The sequence below is a fragment of the Trachemys scripta genome, chromosome 17, assembly GCF_013100865.1.
Source record: "Trachemys scripta elegans isolate TJP31775 chromosome 17, CAS_Tse_1.0, whole genome shotgun sequence".
Lineage (NCBI taxonomy): Eukaryota > Metazoa > Chordata > Testudines > Emydidae > Trachemys > Trachemys scripta.
Genome location: NC_048314.1, coordinates 7,971,763 through 7,991,791, shown reverse-complemented (window position 1 = coordinate 7,991,791; position 20,029 = coordinate 7,971,763). Strand labels below are relative to the sequence as shown.

The window sequence follows — 20,029 nt, the reverse complement described above, 5'->3', positions numbered from 1 at the left end:
ACAGCTACTAACACAGCCATTCTCACCAGAACTCCTTGTAAAATGGGAATCTTTAGCCAGACAGTTTTTTCAGCCTTGGAAAAACCAGAGCTAATGTGAATGGGCCCCCAAAGCACATCATCTCATGAGGAGCCCCAGAGGCAACTCCAGGAAATAGGTTGGTGGGAAGGAGATGTGACGCCTTGACAGGGCACAGTTTTGTGGGTTAACAAAGTAAATTTAGCAAACTGTACTTACCGCAATCTCTGTTACTAAAATATCAGTAATACTTCCCAAAACTGTTACAAAATCAAAGACGTTCCAGGCATCTCGGAAATAATTCTGCAAAATAAAAACACAAGAAAGGAAAATAAAATCCCTAAATTAAATTTGGGGCTGTTTTTTAATCTCTGTGTCATCTCACAGCATGAATGTTTGATGAGAAGGGAAAGCAGCAGAAGGTAAATGAGAAAGGAACGTACCAGTACACCAAAGGCAATGATCTTCAAAACGCATTCCATTGAAAACATAGATGTAAATACAATATTCAGGCATTTCAACATTTCTTCATATGCGTCTGGAGCACCATAGAACTAAACCAAGAGGGAAGACAGGCTGTTACGGGAAGGTTTTTTATGCTGATGAAACAATGTCCATAATTGACGTGCCTCACTGTAGGACTCTTCATAGAATCATAGAATATCAGGGTTGGAAGGGACCTCAGGAGGTATCTAATCCAACCCCCGGCTCAAAGCAGGACCAATCCCAACTAAATCATCCCAGCCAGGGCTTTGTCAAGCCTGACCTTAAAAACCTCTAAGAAAGGAGATTCCATCACCTCCCTAGGTAACCCATTCCAGTGCTTCACCACCCTCCTAGTGAAAAAGTTTTTCCTAATATCCAACCTAAACCTCCCCCACTGCAACTTGAGACCATTGCTCCTTGTTCTGTCATCTGCTACCACTGAGAACAGTCTAGATCCATCCTCTTGATTGATTTAGGGCCAGATTCTGCTTTCACTTAAGGCCAGATCCCAGTCTTTCCTATGGATCCTTTGTGCCATTCCAAAGGAACTATGGGGTCATGACACTATCTGAATTGGGCAGCTGAACATTCCCCTAGCACTGGAGAACCTTCTGCTGGTGTAGGAGCTCCTCACAAGTAGCAGGTACATTGGAGGAGTGCTCAGAAGGTTAGAGTCTGCCCCGAATGCTGCTGCACCCAAGTGATCTCCAGCAATGTAACAGCCACTGGGCTCCTCTGAGGCAGTTCCATCTTACGCCAGGGATTGGAGGAGATCATACATGCGATACAGACACCTCTGCCTCTCCCTTTTGGGTACTGTGGTGAGTGAACCCCAGCCAGACCCAAGGATTCTCCATTTGGTGCAAATCTGAGTAATGGTGTTGACTTGAGTTGTTCTGGATTTCAACCAGTGTAAACAAGAGTGAATCTGACCCTTAATTAGGAGTGACAGATTCAGTGGGGAACACCACGTTATTAGAGAACTGAGTCCCAATTCCTCTACAACAGGCATAGGGGAGTGCAAGCAGAAGCAGTCTGAGCTTTCTGCCTTCGTATCTAAATCGTGGGCTGGGGAGCTCTGTCTTACCAGGGTCCACGTCCAGGCAATCCTGTCTACTTCAGTAAGGACTGCCCAACCAACAGTACTGCGGCCACACCAGTGACTAGGCAACATCAGAAGCTAATCTATCTCTTGTCACTTCCATCTTACTCTAGTGTCTCAAGCACGTCACTCCTATAGCAAATGCCACATTTCCTAGCCCACGTGAAGTCAGGAAGAACTAACAACAGCTCACTAACCTTCATCATCAGCACAATAGTATTGAGTGCAATCATGACCATGATAAAATATTCAAAGGGAGGGGACACCACAAACTTCCACATCTTGTACTGAAAAGACTGCTTGTTTTGAGGCATGTAGCGGGTCAGTGGCCTGGCACTTATGGCGAAGTCTATGCAGGCCCTCTACAAAACAGGAACAAGGGGAAAAAAATCAAAATCGGCTGGGGTCATCCAGTAGCCAATGTGTTCATGTGAAACAGGTTATCTTTGAGAGCATGGGTGAGGTATTTTGGGGAGGATGGACTGAGTATGTTTATCACATAGTGCTGGGCACAGAACAATCAGCTGTTTGGCGGCTGGCGGGAGGCACTTGCAGGAGGGCAGAGAGCAGCAAGCGGTGTGCAGGTGGGCGGCCTTGGGGGAGGGGGCGGGAAGAGGCAGAGCGGAGCAGAGCCTTGGGGCGGAACAGGGGTGGAGCACCCACCGAGAAAAATAAAAGTCAGCCCCAGTGCATACACAGAGTGCAAGTACTTAACACCATGTTCATCTGTAATAGGGAGGAGTGGTCCACAGAGACATGTAATTTTGTTTAGCTGCTCAGGTCAAGTTGTAGCATCATATTCAGAGATGTGTGGTCTCCATGGGCCATACATCCATGCAAAGGATTAGGGGGGCGGCAACTTGATTCTTTACATTTCATATTCAACACATCTCTCAATGTGATCATTGGTAACACAAAATTTAGGACCTCCCTCTGTTAATAACTGCTGTAAAGTCCTTAGTACTGGTGGTGGTAAGGGTGGGATTTTGTTTGTAGCAAGGTAGTCTGAGCCAAAAAATGCCAACTCCCAGTGTGCAAGGGGTTGCTGAATTCATAACGCCTGGGTACCTCGTTTTTTTCTAGACTGCATTCCGACATCACTTTATCTCCTTGCTCCTGGAAGGTGATGATGATTAACGCCACAAATATATTCACAAAGAAGAAGGGGAAGACAACAAAGTACACCACATAAAAGATGGACATTTCCATTCGATAACCAGGGCTGGGACCCTGCTCCTCATATGTAGCATCCACCGAATGCTTCAATACACTGTAATCAAATGCAGAGAGAGAAGAAAAGCAATTAAATTAAGTGCAGGGCAAAGTACCAGTGAGCGCTCTAGATTTACTTGGTATCCGAGGCTTCACTGCGGAGATTCTTCCTTACATGCATGGGATTAAACTCACTGCCACCTTTGCAACTGGGAAAGAACTTTCCTTATGGGCTAGTGGGCACCCTTTCTTTTTCCTCCATTTTGGAACAGGGGACCATTTGTTACTGTCCCATCAGCATATCTGCCATGATCAATTTTCTGTGATTGCAAGGAGAAGGGATACTTTGGGGTCTGAATCCTTCCTCTCTTCTTCTACGTGTCAATATGGATGAAACAACAGCGGTGAAAGGACTGTGAATAATCTGCGATGCACAATGCCCTGAGAATATGTTGGCCACTGAGGTTTTCATTCATTATTGTATTAGGAAGTGGGGCCTGGGTGTGACGGAGCAGGGAGCGGGGCAGATTTGACCTGGGAATGTTGCAGGGGAGTTACACTGGGGATGGGGGACTTCCCTTGAAGGAAGCTACCTGAGCTGTAACCTGAGCCAGAAGGGGGTTGGGAGAAGTGACACCTTCTGGCTGGGAGACTGAACAAAGGAGAGAAGGAGCTGGGGGGAGGAAGGGAGAGAGCTGCTGGAGGAGTTTTTGTTGTCAGTCTTGGGCTGGGTGGTGCAACGCAGGGAACCCCAAGCTGGGGTCTAAGCTCCCTAAATCCCCCAGAAGGACTATATTGAGGGGTTCTGGTTGTACCTACACGCTCTGCTTGGGACTGTGTTCCTGTCATCTAATAAACCTTCTGTTTTACTGGCTGGCTGAGTCACGGTGAATCTCAGGAAGAGGGGTGCAGGGCCCTGACTCCCCCACACTCCGTGACAATGGGTGAAAGGGGTTGCCTGCCACATGAAAAAGACTTCCAGGTTGCATTTTTTACTATTATTTCCCATTAAAAGCCAAGCAAAATAAAGTAATATGCATAACAGTAATGACAGTAACAGTTTTGAGCCAAAAAGCCTGGAATGCTTTCTTCATGGGTCACAACGTTCCTTTCGCCCCCGATCTCAAGGTCAGCAGCTTTTGTGAACCTCTTAATCTATTTCACACCAAAGAAAGCAGGGCAGATCTGAAGGCTAGGAGTGAGCAGACAATTATTTATCAAAAAGTGCCCAGGAAACACCACTGGACAACCTCATAGGAATGTGCAGAAAAATACACTCAAGTCCTGCCTAATCCTCTGATTCGTTTAACATTCTTGTGAGGAAAACCAGAAGCCTGGCTGATAACGAATTCCCCATCCACTTTGCACAAGTCGTCAATTGTTTATCTGTCCCTGACAGTTACGAGGAGTTAGCATTACATCTCAATGAGGTAAATGAACCCGACAAACTCCACGTTACTTACGTTGGCCACCCCTCTCCTGTGGAGACAGTGAACAGCGTTAACAGAGCCCAGAGGACATTGTCATAGTGAAACTCATACTTTTTCCACTGCCTGGGCTGCGCCTCCACCTCACTCTTCTCATAATCCAGATACTGACCCCTAAAAAGAAGAGCAGAGGTTTGAAACAAGTGAGGTGACAAGGCTCAGCAGCAATTAAGGATGATTATCGTTATTACTTGTATTGCAGTAGCATGTGGGAGCCCCAGTCTTGGATCGAGACCCCATTGTGCTAGGCACTGTACAAACACGGAACAAAAAGATAGTTCCTGCCCCAAGATTTTATAATCTAAATAAAAATGAACAGAGCCAGAGAATGTTAATCTCTGCACAAGGTGCAGCAGAGACTTGAATCCACAACCTTGGGCATGGGAGGGGAGGACCATATCCCGAGGTCGGTCAGTCACATGTGAGAATTACTAAGGGCTTCTCCTCACTACCATGGTAAATCAGCGCGGCGTCGACTTAGCATGTCTGGTGATGACGCGCTATGACGATGGGAGAGCGTTCTCCCGTCAACGTAATTACTCCACCCCAAGGAGAGGCAGAAGCGATGTCGACAGGAGAACACTCTCCCACCCACATAGCGTGTTGTAGACACCACTTTAAGTCGATGTAAGTTACGTTCCACACCCCTGAGCAATGTAACACACATCGACTTAAGTGTCGTGTAGACAAGCCCTAAGACAACGCTTACAATTAAGAGGACATTGTCAATTACTTTAGGCTTGGAATAATCTGATCCATCACAGACTGTTACAATCTAGTGGAGAATGTCCTCTGGGTTCCAAATATCTGTTTGAAAACAAATCCACTATTCAGCCAATGAGAAACTGAAAATACAAACCCCAGAAATACTGCTGACACGTGACCTCATAATATATTTGCTCTGCTGTTGTAAAGCTGGCAGCCAGAAGAGGAAATATACAGAGAGATTAACCTACATTTCACTGTTCCAAGCGCTGTCGCTGACATTACTAAAGACATTCCCAGATGATAGCAATCATCAAAGAAAGGAGGAGCCATGCCGGCTTGTGGTGCATGAGAACAACATAAAAAACACTGTTGAAGGACAAATCAGGCTGGAAACACGGGTCTTCTATCATATTAGTGCCAACACTGGCCCTTTAACTCCCTTTTAACGTCTTACTTATTAACTAAAATGTTCAAATGAAAGAGTTTCAAGAAAAAAAAATCCATTTTAAAAATCAGAAAGGCAGCTAGCCAAATTAGCCACACAGACCTTGATCCTTCAAACACTTCAGCTTGTGCTCTACTTTAAGCACATGATTAGTATGAACCAAGTCACTGCAACTACTCAGACTTAAAATTAAGTATTGGACTTTGCAGGATCGGGGTCTTAGACATTTAAACTATTAAAAACGAAGGGTAAAATTAATGTCTGGTATAACTCTGTTAAAGCAGCACTCTTATTCAATGGAGCCACGCGGGAATTAATTGAGCCCAGAATGATGAAACTAAGTCACACACAGTTAGGAGAGTTATCACCGTCAAAGGAACTCAGGACAGGACCCAGGATTTTCCTCCTGCAAGTAATCCACTGCTGGCTTCCAGCAAGCCCTGCCATCCTGCCAAGTACCTGCAGTCCTTTTCTAGCTCCTTGGACTCATCCGTGCAGTAGAAGAATTTGCCTTTGAAGAGTTGCACAGCAATGACAGCGAAAATGAACATGAAGAGCATGTAAACAATTAGGATATTGAGGACGTTCTTCAGGGAATTCACCACGCAGTCAAAGACAGCCTATAATGGTGGGGTGAAAAAAAGGGGAAGAGGTGAGGAGACAGAGAGAGAGAGAGAGCTCTCGGCATTTAAACAGGAACATGTGAAATTTTGGATCAGATACCTTTAACTTGTACACCAGATGTTTCAAATTCCTAATTCTACTAATACCCATTTCCTGCAGTTCCATTCTTTTTCCTTGTTGCAAGAGTTTAAACCGTGTGACTGAATTCTGTGATACTGCCAGTAAAAATGGCAAATATAATAACCGGTTGTCTATGTAAATATTAGCCCCAAGCAAATATTTGTATAGCTGGATGAATAAGTGAAAAAATGTATATGTGACTAATCTATTCAATGACTGTTAGGGAATAAACTTTGTCAAATAAATTACTCATTAAATATTATTTGAACTGTTTGAATGATAAGTAAAATTATTTCATGATAAAATACCAAAATGCTTTGAATAAATAATTTGTAGCAAACAATGTAGCAACCAGTGTTAATTTAGTTGGCAAATGTAGCTCGTGAACTGTCTGCAAACACTTTTTGAAAGTATTTGTTATATGGTATTAGTTGCCAAATAATTTCAGCAAATAACTGTAGGGTTACAGCATGTTCATGAGCAGTTTGTGGTGATAATTCAATGTAAGCAATTCTGAGCGGGACTGATTAGTTCTGTTCGAACACACCAGGCATATGGTATTGTTTTTCTGAATGTAACTCTGAGAATCATGTTTCTGGTGCAAGCACAATCCAGAAATTCCAAATTCACTTTCTGCAAATATTCTCTAATAATCCCCACAAAACACTCAGTTTCAGTGACCAGTAACTAGTTTCCAAGGAGCAAATGCAAAAGGGGTGTGAAGACAAGCAATATGAATTCAGTTTCTGATTCATATAAATATTTACTGACACTTTTTAGCAGTATTCAACCCGGTCTGGCAAATATAAGTTTGAAAATAAAGGATTTGTTTAATAAAAAGCCAGTGTTTCTTTGCATTCCAGAGCAGATGAAAATTAACACTGCTGATTTCAAGGGCCACAGAACAACACATTTAAATTTCCAATCAACTAGCCTTGGTCTTCTGCAGAGTTTTCGGGTGAATTTAGCGTGTGTGAAAATTAAATTGGCTAAAATTGAAATGATCTGAACCTGAACCAGGGGGATTTGGATAAAACAGGATCCAGAGGAAAGCTAAAAAAAATTGGGCTGATGTGGTTTCACAAAAGCAAAAGCTCTTTATGTTTTTGGCCCATCTCTAATGGAAAAGCTCCGTATTGGTGAGCGCACAAAAACACGGTACCAGGGCCGGCTCCAGGCACCAGCGTAGCAAGCAGGTGCCTGGGGCGGCCAAGGAAGAGGGGGGCGGCACGTCTGGCCATTTGGCAATTCGGCGGTGGGGCCGTCACTCCCTCTCGGAGCGAAGGACCTGCTGCCGAATTGCCGCTGTAGAATGATGCTTTGGGCAGCAAAAACGCTAGAACCGGCCCTGCACTGTACAGCCATTATTTCCTGCGCTGAGTGCCTACAATGCACATCTGTTTAATCCTGTAAATCCTCCCACCCCACAATTCCAGTGGCGGGCTACTCTTGAACAGTTTTCAATCCATTCTTGAAAATTAGTGAATAACTAAGCTCAGGCCACCACATTCATTCAACTTGTGGCTCGGGATTCCAGAGATGTAAGGCTGTGGTTTGAGCATTGGCCTGCTAAACCCAGGGTTGTGAGTTCAAACCTTGAGGGGGCCATTTAGGGATCTGAGGCAAAAATCTGTCTGGGGATTGGTCCTGCTTTGAGTAGGGGGTTGGACTAGATGACCTCCTGAGGTCCCTTCCAACCCTGACATTCTATGATGCTAACCCTGCATTACACACTCCGATTTGAACAGATTAAAATTCCTCCTGACTCAGTGGAAGATTTCCACGGACAGAGCTGGGCAAAATGTGCAGAGTTCACTGTGTACAAGTTGTGCAGTGAAAGTGAATGCTCCAGGAGTTACTTTTTGCACACCACAAAATTTCAAAAAATGGTGTTAAATGTGTAGGTTGCGTTTTGGGTGGGTTTCCCCATCCCCAACCTTTATAAAGGCTATTGGTTGTGCAACAGTTCACAAAATTGAAGGTGGCATTTGCTGTGAAACCAAAAGACCGTTTAACATTTGATAAAAATGTGCAAAACTATTAAATAAGGGTGTGTGTGTGTCTTTTTTTATCTAAGTAAAATATGGCAAAAATTAAAATCAATTACAGTAAAATAATAGGTCTATACATTACCCACTTTGAGTTTACACAAGAAATTTTGCCCACAGCCCAGCCTGCAAGTCCCCAACAAAGAAGAACTGTTTCCTGTTATTCGCCAACCTTTAACTTGGGCAGACGCTTGATAGTCTTCAGTGGTCTTAGGACTCGCAGGACTCGCAGTGACTTGATTGTGTTGATGTCTTTGCCTTTGCTTCCTCTGAAAGGGGAATGAAAGAAGAACAAAAGGAAGGAGTTTGGTTCTAGAGGGGCTCATATAAACGCCTGCAAATACCCAGATTTTTCATATTTGGAGCCAAATTTTTCCCCTTGGATGCTCACACAGGGAGTTACAGATGAGCATCCGCTTGAGAAGCGTAAAGCAATGTACAGAAGGGAAGTTGAGGGCAGAACTTGGCCCTGAGAAAGTTTAACTGCTTGTGCTCTCCATCCCGGCATCACTTCCCAGCTATTCACACCGTGTCACCAGGCTCAGATTCCTCCCCTTCCTCTCATCAGTAGGAGGGCAGCAGAGGATCTCTGGTTATAGCAGAGAGGAGAGAAGCCAGAGCGCATGAGCACAGCTGCAGCCACTGGTGGGAGAAGGGGGAAAAAGTCACATCTGCCCCACCCAAAACATTTGTGGCCTGTGTTACACACGTCACCGTCTCTTCCCACAAAGCCAGAAGTTTCGATCACACACCTCCCATCCAATTTGCCAGGGCAGCTCTCTTTATGATCTGGAGATAACGTTTTCCTTAGTAAAACAGGCAGTGAATAGAAGGAACCGGACCTTTTGGTGGGTAGATGGACAGCACATCCTACCTGGGCAAAATAAGCTTTCCATTTCTGCATTCTGTACAGCCATACTATCGTTCTCAGGTCTCTTTTAGAGAACATGCTGCCAAGACCATGCTGAGCCATGTAATATGCAGACATATTACATGCCTGAAACAATAACAGTGTAATTTTTCAGGCCATGCATGCAGAGATTGGAGGTCACTTCTCTTTTACGAAAACCGTATGCGAAAGGTTAATAATTTATGCAAACAATACCGTTCATTTAGCTACCATTAAGGGGATGGGGGGGTTGATAGGGAGATAGAGTTCCTTCCCCAACCACCCCCAAAATAAAAAAGTAGGGCTTTTTCTGAAGAGATGCAGCTAGGCCTTTTGTCAATCTGCTAGTACAACAATGCAGTTCACCTTCATTTAGTATGGCGTGAGAATGAGATGGATGACTGTTGATGGAGCTGAACTTGACTACAGGCATGGGTTTAAGGGCTGATTGAGACATAAACTTGCACTGAAATAACAAAAGGTGTGAATGAACACTGCTTTGAGCAGGCTCCCTGGCTCCTCTACGCTCCCCCCACATTCAGCTTCCCTTCCCCATTGGGAAAGCATGTCAAGAAAAACACAATTAAGCCAAGAGACTCAGAACTATACAATATGGGCAATGGCAAGTTCAAACTTCTCCCATACAGCCTCACCAGTAAGGACTTAACACTATTCTGGAGAAACCATATTTAGGGGGGAGAGAACAGCTCAAACTCTATGGCTCACTCAAGCCACTGACCCTGCTGAGAGTGGTGATGGTGAGTTTTGTGACTTGGCTCCATTAGTAAAGAGAAACCAACAAGTCATTTCATACGACCAGCTGAGCAGAAATGAGAGGGTAACAACTTTTGCTCGCTACTGAACAGAGTGGATTTGCACCAGTATCTTAGAGGTGAACATACCCATGTCCCATTTGCAGTCATTTTCTCTACCTAGTGTGACAGTCTGTATCCCTATGTTCACCCTTTCTACAAGACTATGATAAATCTGGTACAAAGTGTGCCTTGTAAGGTATCATTTGGAAACTCATAATCTGCTGAACATTATTGTCTTTGTAAAATGTGTGTGGCAACAATGTATGTAAAGCTATGAAATTCTATTGTATAAGACATGTTCCAAGTTTAGAAAAGCAGGCACAAACCAGTTCTTCAAAGACAAAAGGCAAACTAACGCCTTGGCCATAGGTCAACAAAATCAAATAGACCATCACCTGGTTAAGCAGCCATTCTTTGGCAGGGAAAAGGACGAGAGTGAGAAATTTAACTGTTGTCAAAGAAACGGCTGGACGTTCCCATCCCACAGACATGCTGTCACCTGAACCACAGCTGGAGATGTTTCTCAAAGAAGAGAAATGCCATAAGAAAGGGGAGCAAACACCTCAGATTACCTCTCTCCCTTCATCTCTATGCACAGCATCAACAACACTTGAAAAGACAAAGGAAGCATCATTGGACTGAGGGGAGATTCTGACTGGAAGATTCAGCTAGTAAGACTGCTACAGCATGCGGTGAGAGAGACTTTTGCTTTGAATTCTCTTAGCTTAAGTTAGGTGTTACTTTGTGTTTTACCTTTTGTTTCTTTGTAACTAATTCTGACTTTTATGCCTCCTTACTTGTAATCACTTAAAATCTTTCTTTTTGTAGTAGTTAAACTGATGTCATTGTTTTCTCTAAACCATGTGTTTGGGTTGAAGTGTTTGGGAACTTCAGTGGGGATAACAAGATTTGTGCACATCATTTACTATGAATGAAATGACAGATTTTCTATGAGCCTCTATTGTCCAGGAGGGTGCTGGGCAGTACAAGGCACACAGGTCTGGCACTGAGAATTTACTGGTGTCGCTCTGTAATATAATTCATGGCTGGCTGGCTATAGCTCTCATACAGTATAGCTGGGGGTGATTTACATGCTGGAGGCTGGGTGTGGGCAGACCAGGAGTGGTTGCTCTCACAGTGAAGCAGTATAAAAGGCACCCCAGATTGGAGAATTGAGGGGAAACAGCTATTCAGCAGTCCAGATTGTACCCTGGGGAATGTCACATCAATCACTTCTGTTCATTTACAGTGCACGGATAAGCAAGGGAGACATCAGGAACATTCAGAATGAAAGCTGAGAGGCTCTTGCCTATATCATCATATCATCTTTACAGGTTAGTCTCTAGTGTTGAGTTCCATGACTGGATTGGGAGGGGTGGAAGGTGAGGGGATAGGAACACAGACAGGGAGAGGACAGAACATCTGAGTTTTTCCACTGCTATTTTAGAACCACTTTAAGCAGACACATCTGGAGCTTGATCCTGCTCTAATTCACATTGCTGTAAACCAGACGTAGCTCCACTGAAGTCAATGGAATTACATTAGCATAAAATTGGCGTGAGATTAGAAATCCAAGCTATGACTGGAAGGGATTGCCCACTTCCACTATTAGTCTTAAGGGAGACTGTTCTAGCTATAAATTCATAAAGACATTATAGATCCTCATGATCTCTCATGGTCTAAGGGGTTGGGGAACCTCTTCTGCAATTGAGTCACAAGGGGATTTATGGGTTTAACTCCAATGCACATGAGGGGAGAAGCGTTTGCTTCTGTATACTCCTCTGCATAGAGATGGCAGAAGAGGCTTTGGAAAGTCCTTCTATAGCCCAATCTCTTGCCAAACCACCCAGGCATTGAATCAATCAAAATATATGGTTTTCAGGTATATCACCATAAATATTTTTGTTCTTAATTTGCAAAAAACACAGCAGCCGTACAAAGCTCTTCTATGGAGCTGCATTAATCAGGAGAATTAATTGTGATTTTAATATGTTAATAACGGCTCTTTGAGGAACGTGAAGGTCTCTGATGGAGTCGTGACCTGACGGTGCTCTCGGTGAAGCTCGAAAGCTTGTCTCTTCCACCCACAGAAGATGGTGCAATGAAAAAACAATAGGCACTGTCTCCATAAAAGTTTTAGCCACAGCTGTGCTTAAGCTTGGTCATTGCTAGCATGGTTTCCCTAAGCAGCATAGTTGTTGAAAAAACATGCTAGCCTGCACCATGCTATTGACTATCCCCTTTAGGCAGGCTGTTACACGAGTGTCAAGGGAAAGGAATCCCTGTCTATGTGGGTCAGGGAAGCCACATGAAGAAGAGTGGAAAGCTAAGACGACAAGCCAACCGTTTGGTTTAAGAGAGTCTAGGAAATGTTCCCATAGGCATCTCAAAGATAGCAGAAAAACTTGACAGTTTTTATACCGTGTCTGAGTGAGTTGTAAGCAGTTTTTCCAGAGGACAGTAACAAAGTTTTAGCATTGTGCATGTGGTCCACTAGCTCCTGTCGTTGTCTCTGCTGACAGAGAATAGTTGCCTGTGTCATAATAAATGGCACAGCCAGTGGGAAAATTGGCAGATGCAAAAAATAAAAATAAAAATAAATATAGGAGGCCAATGGAATGCTAGGCAGATTCAACTCATGCAGTGCTAAGCCCTGATCTTACTTCTGCTCAAGTCAATGGCACAATTCCTTTAGTTCAATGGGAGCAGGAGAAGGTTTTTATTTTTCTTCTTGCAGGATGTCTGAGGACACTGAAATGTAATGTGAGAGGAGGCAGGGATTCGCCCTACAACTCAGATTGCAGCCATGAGGGAATCATTTCTGCAGTCACAGGGACAACAATGCCCTCATTTCTGAAGGAAGCGGAGACTCTGTGGGACAGATTGACATTAGCAAGGTGCAGTCAAACTCCACTCAGCTGAGGTCTGCACGGGCAAGTTGCCAGGTGTCTGAGGTTCATAAGCCATTTGCAGGAAATGAAGCAAGCTGTAGCCTCTTTCGTCTTCAATACAGAGGGCTGGCTTTTAGAAAAAAACAGGAAAGCTCATCGTCAGTGGGCTAAAGCTTTCCTAACCAGTCTATGGGGACTGCATGAAGGAGTGGTAAATGGGTTCTACCTGGCCTACTGCAAGGGTCTCTTGGAGGGATTAGAATATAATGCAATATTATTAGCTGATGCATTAAGCATTGAAGGCAAAAGTTAAGATCACCAACACTGTAAGGGCCTAAATGTGTTTTGAATTTTGAATATGGGTTAATGTCACATTAAAAATGATCAACCATCTGAACTAACGGGTGTGACTTCCATTTACGCTAAGGGCTGGGGCAGGGCCGGCTCTAGGATTGTTGCCGCCCAAAGCAAAAACAATTTTGGCCGTCCCCCGCCCCGGTTCTTTAATTACCCCACCCCTGGCCCTGCCTCAACTCCGTCCCTTCCCCAAATCCCCAGCCCTGCCTCCTCCCCCCAGGCTCTCAAGCCTAGGAGGGAGGGAGGGGGGGGGAGAAGCGGCACCCGCGCCGCGGCCACTCAGAGTCTCTCCCTCCCAGGTTTGAGAGTCTGGGAGGGAGGGCGAGTAGCGGCGCGTGAATCAGCTGTTTCGCGTGCCGTGGCAGCAGCAGCGGAGGTGAGCTAGGGCAGCCAGGGCACATTTTTAGGGGCGGCATTCTGGCCACCCCAAAATGTGCCACCCCAAGCACCAGCTTGTTTTGCTGGTGCCTAGAGCCGGCCCTGGGCTGGGGATCGATCTAAGATACGCAACTTCAGCTACAAGAATAGCGTAGCTGAAGTCGACGTATCTTAGATCGATTTACCTCGGGTCCTCACGGCGCGGGATCGACGGCCGCGGCTCCCCCGTCGACTCCGCTTCCGCCTCTCGCCCTGGTGGAGTTCTGGAGTCGACGGGGAGCACGTCCGGGGATCAATTTATCGTGTCTAGACGAGACGCGATAAATCAATCCCCGATAGATCGATTACTACCCGCCGATCCGACGGGTGGTGAAGACATGCCCTAAGGCCACTTTATACTGCTCTGGCCTTAAAGTGAGCATGACAGTAATTTACTCTCCCTTTAGGTCACTTTACACTGTCAGGGCAATGACTTTAGTGTAAACGACACTCAGGCCTGAAGGTTTTAAACAGCATTTTTGGATCTCTTTATGCATTTTTACATCACCAGATGCTAGCAAGCAAAGATGATGTTACAGCCAGTGCACTCTGGCCAGCTCTGCCAGCATAACCAGGAGGAAACTGTTCACATCCTTCCACTGAGTTTCCGTCTTCAGGTGTACAAGCACAAAAAAATACTTAACTGCTCATTCTTCTGTTCGATTTGGAAGACAGAGCCCTTAGACATAAGAAAGAATCAAAAAGAAAACCAACTAATTTCACAGCCCAATTTTGTTTTCTGAAACAGGATGTGCGATCAGTAAACAAAATGAGATTCAAATGTTTTGGGAAAAGAGAAGAGATATTAGGTACCTGTGGGTGTGATCTATACAATGCTCATCTCTGCAAACAAAAATCTAGTGCTCTCAGTATATAGAAACAAGAACTGGCTTTTGGCAGCCCACCCACACTATGAAGCACAGGAAACAGATGGATCTGTTTCTACACGTCTTGATGTAGAAGGGAAATAATGAAATACAGGCAATCAGGGAGGGCTTCTCGTGGGGTGCACTGTATCTAAAACAGCAGAAAACATGAACTCCGGCAAACTAGAAATCCATTGATGTCTGAGGCCGTGAATCCTGCAGTTACACAGCCGTGTTCAGGAGCCATCTTGGAATGGGCAGAATTTATTACAATGCATAAGAGGCAATGTTTAAAATCTGAAACTGTTCTTTGTACAGAGGGAAGCTGTTGGATGACTGATCTGGGAGAGGGAGGCTATGTCTGTAGAACAGTGATCACAAACCTCAGGAGGGAGAGACATTACTGCAAACTGGAAATCCAGTAGGCTTCATCTACAACCAATTTAGAACCAAATATTAAGTGACTGCATTCCTGGGTAGGGGTAGAAGGTTAATAGACATGGGGCTTAATGAACAGGTATGGTGACACCTCCCCCCCAGCATAGCCACCAGTTTTCTTGATGTAGGGATATACTTCAAAACCATTCTATGATGAGAACGGGAAGCATGCCCTGAATTCCTAATAAAGGATTTCAAGATTTAAAACTCTTTCTGTGTGTTAGGAGGATCTCAATCAATAACAATGAGGGTGGGGTTTTCAAAAGCCCCTGAGTGAATTAAGGGCATGAGCTCCATTGAAAGTCATGGAGGTGCCTTTGAAAAACCCACCCTGATTTCCTGTTAAAAAAATAAGGCTCTCCCTACAGGAGAGGTGGAATTTTAAAGGGTCCAGGACTGTATGTGATGGATTAATGCAAGTGACATCTTGATGAGACATACCCCCTTTTGACAGCTCCACTAACTAGCTATCTGTACAAGGACAAGAGTGTTTGTTTTTAAACGGAGGGTTTTTCCAAATTTGATTGGCAAAATGCCCTAGTACAAGGCTAGAAAACAAACTGGAAGGGTCAATTGTACTACAAATTCAGGTAATGGATATACACCAGGATGCATTTCACTGTCTAATATTCCCTGCCCAAACACATTGCGGGGGTGAGAGAAAGAAGAGGGGGAGTTGATCTTCACTGCACTATAAACTTCGTTGAACATCAGAGTATGCTAGAAAATGGACAAAATAGAAACCCAAAAATCTAAAAAAAAAAATCACGGAAAAAATAAAAAGGAAGAATAAAATGGCCTGTGGGTTTGTGTGAGGCCAATACTGGTTGCATCAGGCCAGCTCTGGTTGTCCTGTAGTAGAGCGTTGCTCATACAGTTAAACGATTAAAAATAACAAAAGAAACCTTGTAAGTAATTTTTTAAAATAAATAAATGATCTGTTAAAAAATTGATAGATCTTTCAAATGGAAGCTTCTTGTTTCTGTTGCTCCTGCCAGCAGCTCTGATTTCATGTACACAGGGCTCTTAAAGGCTTATCATCAAATATTCATGGAGGGGAGGAGCCACTGTCTCCTGTGATTGCCTGAAATCCCCAAGGCAGAATGTGAACTCCTCCGCTTAAGAGCAAATGAGGTCACAATTCTGCCTGAGTGTGATTCTATCCACTTCCAGTGCCTAACTGATCCAGCTTCTAAAAGGGAAGAAAGAAGAGAGCACCCTACTTCCTAGATTGTATCACAAAACTCCTGTCCCTTTCATTCTGTCTCTTCATCTTCCTCTGCAGAGAGACTGAGGAGAATCCCTGCCCTCTTACTCTAGAAAGCCAGAAAAGGAGATGGCACCGTCTGTCTTCTGGAGGAAGGAGCTCTCCGTGGTCCTGAAAAGGCAGCTCCTTTGTCCCACAGACATAACTGAGATCCCCTGACAAAAAGGTTAAAGGTCACTCTTGCAACATCTTTCTTTTTTAGTGCCCTCAAAACCCCACATCACTTAGTTTTCATGTCAGAGAGCTTTCTCTATTGTCAGTTGCACAGAGCCAGAATTCATGCGGGGTTCGATTCTTAAGAATGCAGAAAGTTATGCATGAAACTTCCATTACCGCTAATGGAATTTGCACATGCAACCCCCTACATGAGACTAAACCCTGCTACTCTGATGCCTAGTTGTTTATTATTTTTCATGCAAACTTATATCACACATCAAGGCTAGTCCCAATAAGTTACTCCCCCAAATCTTTCACACTGTAGCTGGATACATATAAATTTGCTTATTTCAATCTGTGACTTTTGCTAAACATAGGAACTGCAACCTGGGTTTATTCTTCTGGCTACAGCAATCAGAGACAAATGAGAGCTGTTAAGAGGAAGGGGATGTCATTGAAGAATGGGTAGTGAAGGGACAAAGAAGTCAATACAATGGGTGTAACATGGATCATTTCCACAGGTGAGTGTGTACACTCTGCCGAGAATACACACAGTTCACAGGCATAACAATGCAGCAAGAGAGCAATAATGCATTACCCCATGAAACTCCTAGAGAGAGATTCCAGCAACAGGAAGACAAAGAAAGAGCACAGAGTCAATGACAAACAGAAACAGAGGTCTATACAGTATACCCACTGCACAAAGAGATCTGTGCTCCCTCCCCACCACCCACCCTAAGCTCAATGCTCATAAAATAAATAAGGAAGTAAGTAATAGATTTGATATGTGACATATGCACACACACACGCCCTGGCTGGTGTCGGAGTAATTCTTCTACTGACAAACAGACAGTATTGCTATACTTTCAACTTGTCGTCACTTTGGGAGGAAATAATTTTCATTGTTCAACAAATTATGGTAAATTCATTCACTTTAAACAAGCTGTGCAAAATTCTACACATCTGGGGTAAACTTTTTTTGTCGATGCCCACGGAGTGTATCTCTAGTTTTTTCCCCCCATTCATAAGCATCATTTGATTGAGCAAGTAGAATTCGTGCCTCGGGCTGGCCAAATGTCACGACAAATTTGCAAGGCTGTTTTAAGCCCTTCCACTTTCATTTCTTTAAAGACAACAATATACAGCCCAACCCTCATGTCATTTTTATCATCAACACAGGGAGATGATTGCTAGATAGAAGATATATAATTTTTGTTATTATTCATCGCTTACAAGCATCTCTTTGGGGCCCACCTTGAAAAGAATAAATTGAGTTACAATCTGAAGAACTATGAGCAGAAGAAGGTGGACTGGTGCAACAGTGACTCATATTATTATCTATATTAACAAGCTGATGCCGTTGCAATATTCCAGCAGACAATGTTTCTGAATGGGCTGGTTTGACTTGGTGTCCACTTGAAATGCCCATTTGGCAAAATTGAATACAGATCACCACTATCAAACAGTAGATCAAGAAAATGAATTTCGTGAATTAAATGGGTTTGGCTGAGGGGTAGTCATTGAGCGGTCTTGTTGCAGACTGGAATCAGTAAAGGCTGCAGTAAAGAATGTTTACAAGATTATTGTAGGCTCTACCTACATTTGTGCTCTAGCATTTGGAAGCAAAAAAAAATCCCTACAGAGGCACAACAAAATCACCCATCTCACTTAGCAAATCAAGTTCTTTTCTAGTGATAAACAAAACTCCACAAGGTTCAGTCAGAAGGCCTTTGGTTTGGATAAGTACTCAGGAGAACCTGAATGTTTATCCAAACTTCATCTGAACTGTCCGAATCCCTTATGTTAGCAGAATTGGACTAGGAATCTCTGGAGAACAGGCTCTCACAAGATTGCTGGTACTTCCTGCATCCAATGAGTCCAGAAATCCTGAAAATATTGTCTCTCTCATGGAATTTTGTCATTTACAATCCCAGCTGGAATATGGACGTATAGAAGCTACAGCAAGAACAGCAGCAGCAAAAATAGAAAATTCTTCAAACTCTTCCAAACCGCAAAAAAAGTTGGATTCAGTTCAACTCTGGGCGAAGGTTTGGGATGGTTCTTGTTTTATCCAAACCAGTTTCCCCATCCTTCTTTATTGCCTCCCAAAAAGGTGCATGTTTAAGAGTCCTGCCCCCTTCCCTTTATAATCTTTCCATGAACCTATTCTCGACATTTACTTAAAGAGTAGGTAACACACGTCGTTCAAGACACGCTGTCATGAAGTACAGCCCAAGGATGTACAAATAAAGTGCAGAGGCTGATATTTTACCATTAGATATAAATGCCAGAGTGAACTAAAGAAATACTGAATGCTATGCACTCTCAAAAGGAGCAGAAATTAGAAACCTTTCATCAGAAACAATTTGTCCAGCAACATAAAAGGCTCTATAAATCTGCTGATGTTCTATGTTACCTTAAGAGAACCATGTTCACCAAGGAGAAGATATTTTAAAGACCAATGATATTATTGGTCTTCAGAACACACAAGAGTTTCTCTGACTGGACAAGCTCCCTAGATTTCTCTCCTCCCAACCTCTCTTGGAAGTGTGAAATCTTACTGGAGAGGGAGATCAGGAATTTACAACAGACCACAGACATGGACATTATTTCCCAGAAAATGACATTTATGTTTAACAATACTTAACACTTCTAGACCACCTTTCATCTGGGGGCTCTCTTTTTTTTTTTACAAGCCTTAATTAACTAAGCCTCACTAAATAAAAGCTTGACAGGTATTATTATACCCATTTTTGCAGATCAGGAGACACAGGCATAGAGAAGTTTAGGGTCAGTTTTTCAAAAGTGGCCTCTAATTTTGGTGCCCAACTTTACACAGCCAGAGCCTAATTACCAGAGGTATGGAGTGCCTGATTGACATCAAGTGGAGTTAGGAGTTCTCAGCCCTTATGAACACCAAACCCTCAGTACCTAAAATTGGGTACCCAAAGCAGTGGGCAACCAAAACTAGAAGTCATTTTTGAAAATCTGGGCCTCAAACAACTTGCCCATAAGATCACAAAGCTCATTTGCAGCCAAGTCAGGAACAGAGCACAGACCTCCCAGTTTGCAGTCCCCTTCTCTAAACACTAGTCAACATTGTTACCTTCATTTAATGGCGGCGAATGATACAGTTTGATCATATGCTGTAATCTAACCATTTCTGGGAAAGTCCTTGTCACCATCATGATGTTGAAAATAAATCTAGAGGATTAAAGGATCTAATTCTGTGATTTAATACACGTTTCCAATAGCCTATGTCCAATGCTCTCTCCTTGGGGGAAGAGGGAAAAGAGACTGTCACATCTTATTGTTTTCACAGTCTCAGTGACTGAGGTCAAATCAGCTTAGATTTGGGTTTTGTTTTTTAGAGCATTTGCCATTGAACTAAAACAAAAGATCTAAAATGTAGACTTCATGGACACAACGCAGAAGGAATTCTGAACCTACAGAAGAAGAAAAAAATCTGGCCCAGATTCACCGGAATGCTCTGGCAACTTTATGTAGCTCCAGTGATGCAAAGCAACCATAAACCTATCTTAACTTTAAGATGAGTTTATGGTGGTTTTGCATTGTCAGAGTTATGCAAATCAACCAAAGAACACGAGTAAATCTGGCCTTCTGTTTAGAAATGGTTCTATTTCTGTAACACATAGGGTAGGCTTGCACACTTCCACTAGCTC

The 20,029-nt window shown here is 43.6% G+C and overlaps 1 protein-coding gene across 20 annotated transcripts in view; it reads right to left on the bottom strand.

Annotated features, from left to right (window-relative positions):
* CACNA1B (calcium voltage-gated channel subunit alpha1 B) overlaps positions 1-20,029 on the bottom strand; it is a 504,183-nt gene that overhangs the window by 85,754 nt on the left and 398,400 nt on the right. For 11 of the 20 annotated variants that reach the window (XM_034793506.1, XM_034793514.1, XM_034793505.1 and 8 more), the window contains 8 exons: positions 16,945-16,956; positions 8,423-8,519; positions 5,918-6,078; positions 4,282-4,419; positions 2,675-2,876; positions 1,804-1,968; positions 462-572; positions 238-321 (listed from right to left, as the gene is read on the bottom strand). In XM_034793506.1, the coding sequence (XP_034649397.1) occupies positions 238-321; positions 462-572; positions 1,804-1,968; positions 2,675-2,876; positions 4,282-4,419; positions 5,918-6,078; positions 8,423-8,519; positions 16,945-16,956 (970 nt within the window). The remainder of the gene's footprint in view (positions 1-237; positions 322-461; positions 573-1,803; positions 1,969-2,674; positions 2,877-4,281; positions 4,420-5,917; positions 6,079-8,422; positions 8,520-16,944; positions 16,957-20,029) is intronic. The other 9 variants (XM_034793509.1, XM_034793511.1, XM_034793510.1 and 6 more) reach the window with 1 other exon arrangement.